Source organism: Acanthamoeba castellanii, assembly GCF_000313135.1.
Source record: "Acanthamoeba castellanii str. Neff unplaced genomic scaffold scf7180000084639, whole genome shotgun sequence".
Taxonomy (NCBI): Eukaryota; Discosea; order Longamoebia; family Acanthamoebidae; genus Acanthamoeba; species Acanthamoeba castellanii.
In genome coordinates, this window is record NW_004457431.1 from 164156 (window position 1) to 166202 (window position 2047).

General features: G+C 52.7%; 2 protein-coding genes across 2 annotated transcripts in view; both read right to left on the minus strand.

Moving 5' to 3' along the window:
* The window catches only part of ACA1_088340 (shortchain dehydrogenase/reductase SDR, putative), a gene marked incomplete at both ends in the record, with an annotated part of 913 nt that extends 194 nt beyond the window's left edge, over positions 1 to 719 (minus strand). The window contains 4 exons of the mRNA XM_004338574.1: positions 30 to 209; positions 306 to 424; positions 524 to 592; positions 647 to 719. Coding sequence (XP_004338622.1) covers positions 30 to 209; positions 306 to 424; positions 524 to 592; positions 647 to 719 — 441 coding nt within the window. The remainder of the gene's footprint in view (positions 1 to 29; positions 210 to 305; positions 425 to 523; positions 593 to 646) is intronic.
* A 957-nt stretch (positions 720 to 1676) lies between these two features.
* Positions 1677 to 2047, minus strand: part of ACA1_088450 (uncharacterized protein) — a gene marked incomplete at both ends in the record, with an annotated part of 846 nt that continues 475 nt past the window's right edge. The window contains one exon of the mRNA XM_004338575.1: positions 1677 to 1982. Within this exon, the coding sequence (XP_004338623.1) occupies positions 1677 to 1982 (306 nt within the window). The remainder of the gene's footprint in view (positions 1983 to 2047) is intronic.

Here is a 2047-nt window from a genome sequence, read left to right on the forward strand (position 1 = left end):
CCACGAGCGCAGCAAGGAGGTGTGGGTACGGTGAGCAGAAAGTGGGAGAGGTAGTTGACGCCGAACTGGGACTCGAAGCCGTCCTTGGTCTCGCCGTACGGCGGGCTGTAGATCCCCGCGTTGTTGATGAGGAGGTGGAGCGGTTGGCGCTTCTGCTTGAACTCCTCGGCGAAGTCGCGCACTGATTGGAGGGAGGTGAGGTCCACCGACTGTTGTTTTGTTGACCATCGCACGCGCATACAACGCAACACGGCCAGCGACACAACGCACACATTGCACACAACACGGGTGAGTCCAATGCGCACGGGGAACTGGTAGAACGCGACGCGTACCATGCATTCGGCCGAACCGGGGGACACTGCTTGTTCTCCCTCAGCCGCCAACTCCTCGACCACCTTCCCGCACTTGGCCGTATCGCGACATGCTCCATATTGAATGAAAAAAAGTAAATAATAAGAATATAAAACAAAGAACAATATTACAAAAAAAGAATTACAGGGAAATCTTCTTGGTGGGGTGCTACCAAGGACGACGTGGTAGCCGCGCTGGTAGAGTGCACGGGCGGTCTCCAGGCCGATGCCGCTGGTCGCACCTGTCACCACCGCTACGCGACGTCCGCGCTCTTCTCGCCCCTCTGCTACCGCACCCTCGGTCGCCTCTTCCACCACTGCGCCACCACTTCGTTCAAAGGGGGCACTGATATCCTCAGGTTCCTTCATCACCTCAAGGATACTGTACACAATGCCAATCTTTTGCACGTCAGATTGGGAATATGCACAAATTTTTAGTGAAATATTGGGTATTTGTTACCCTTTTTGCTTAGCACAAAAATCAACTATCTGCACATAAAAGGCCACCATTTGGCTGTTTTTCATGAGGTTGGTGTACAAATCAAGGAAAGCTTGGGTATCATTATCAGAAAATGTACAGAAGTGGAGGATGTTATTGAAGAAGGAATGACAATGGCAGAATCCCTTTTTATGTACAGATTTACCAGTGAATGTGTGTTGGATTGCAATTTTATGTTTGTACCAGCTCTCTCACAGCCCACCAAGATCACTGAGCTGGCAGAGAGTTCAGCCTGAGCAACTGCAAGCCACTCTCCTCCCTGCTACCTGCCAGGTGTGAACTTGCCATCCTTGAGGCCACTCCCTTTGAATGCCTCAGGCTCAGATTTCAACACATTGTTGGAGCTTTGCTCTACATCACTTGTTGAAGTTGCAGAGACCTTGACCTCAATCAACCCATCAACATCTTTTGCAACAACCAATCCACTCTCACTATTGTGCAGAAACCACTGTACACATACCACACTCATCTGAAACATTTCACCATCAAGGAGGGATTTGTACATGATAATCTTCAAAGTGGAGTCATCAAGTTATTCTATGTTCCTACAAACAACAACCTCACTGACTTCCTAAAGCCCATTCCAGTGATCAAGCTCAGACTCAATATGGCTAAGCTGAATCTGGCTACTTGTGAATGATCTATGACTTATCTCAACTGCGGGGGTGTGTTGGAAGCGACCAGTCTCGAACCATCGTCTATTCTTTCTCTTTCACCACTTTCCATATCTGTCACACTTCGTATCCTCTTCAATACAACTCTTTTCTCTTGACAAATAAGATGAATACAGTATTGGGTGCATTTGCTCACGTAAAGATGGTTGAGCATCAGCACGAGGGGACGGAGAAGGCGTAGAAGGTCTTGCAGCCCCTCCCAATGCGCGCGTAGCCGCAGCCCCAGTAGACCGAGCCCGACACGACCGACGGTCCGCTCACGGCAGAGCCGCCCGGCGCGTAGTCCCACAGGATGCGCCCCGTGTCCGCCTGCAGCGCGAAGTAGTTCGACGCCCCCAACGACTTGGTGCTCGACCCGACGAGGAACACTCCGTTGGCCGCCGTCACTGCCGAGTACGCCGTGGCGCCCCTCGCCGCCGCGACGCTCGAGTTGGCGGCCTGGCCCTCGGGCACCGCCGTCTGCCACATGATCGACCCGTCGGCAGGGTCCAGCGCCGTCCACAGCCCGCCGTAGGTCGAGCCGC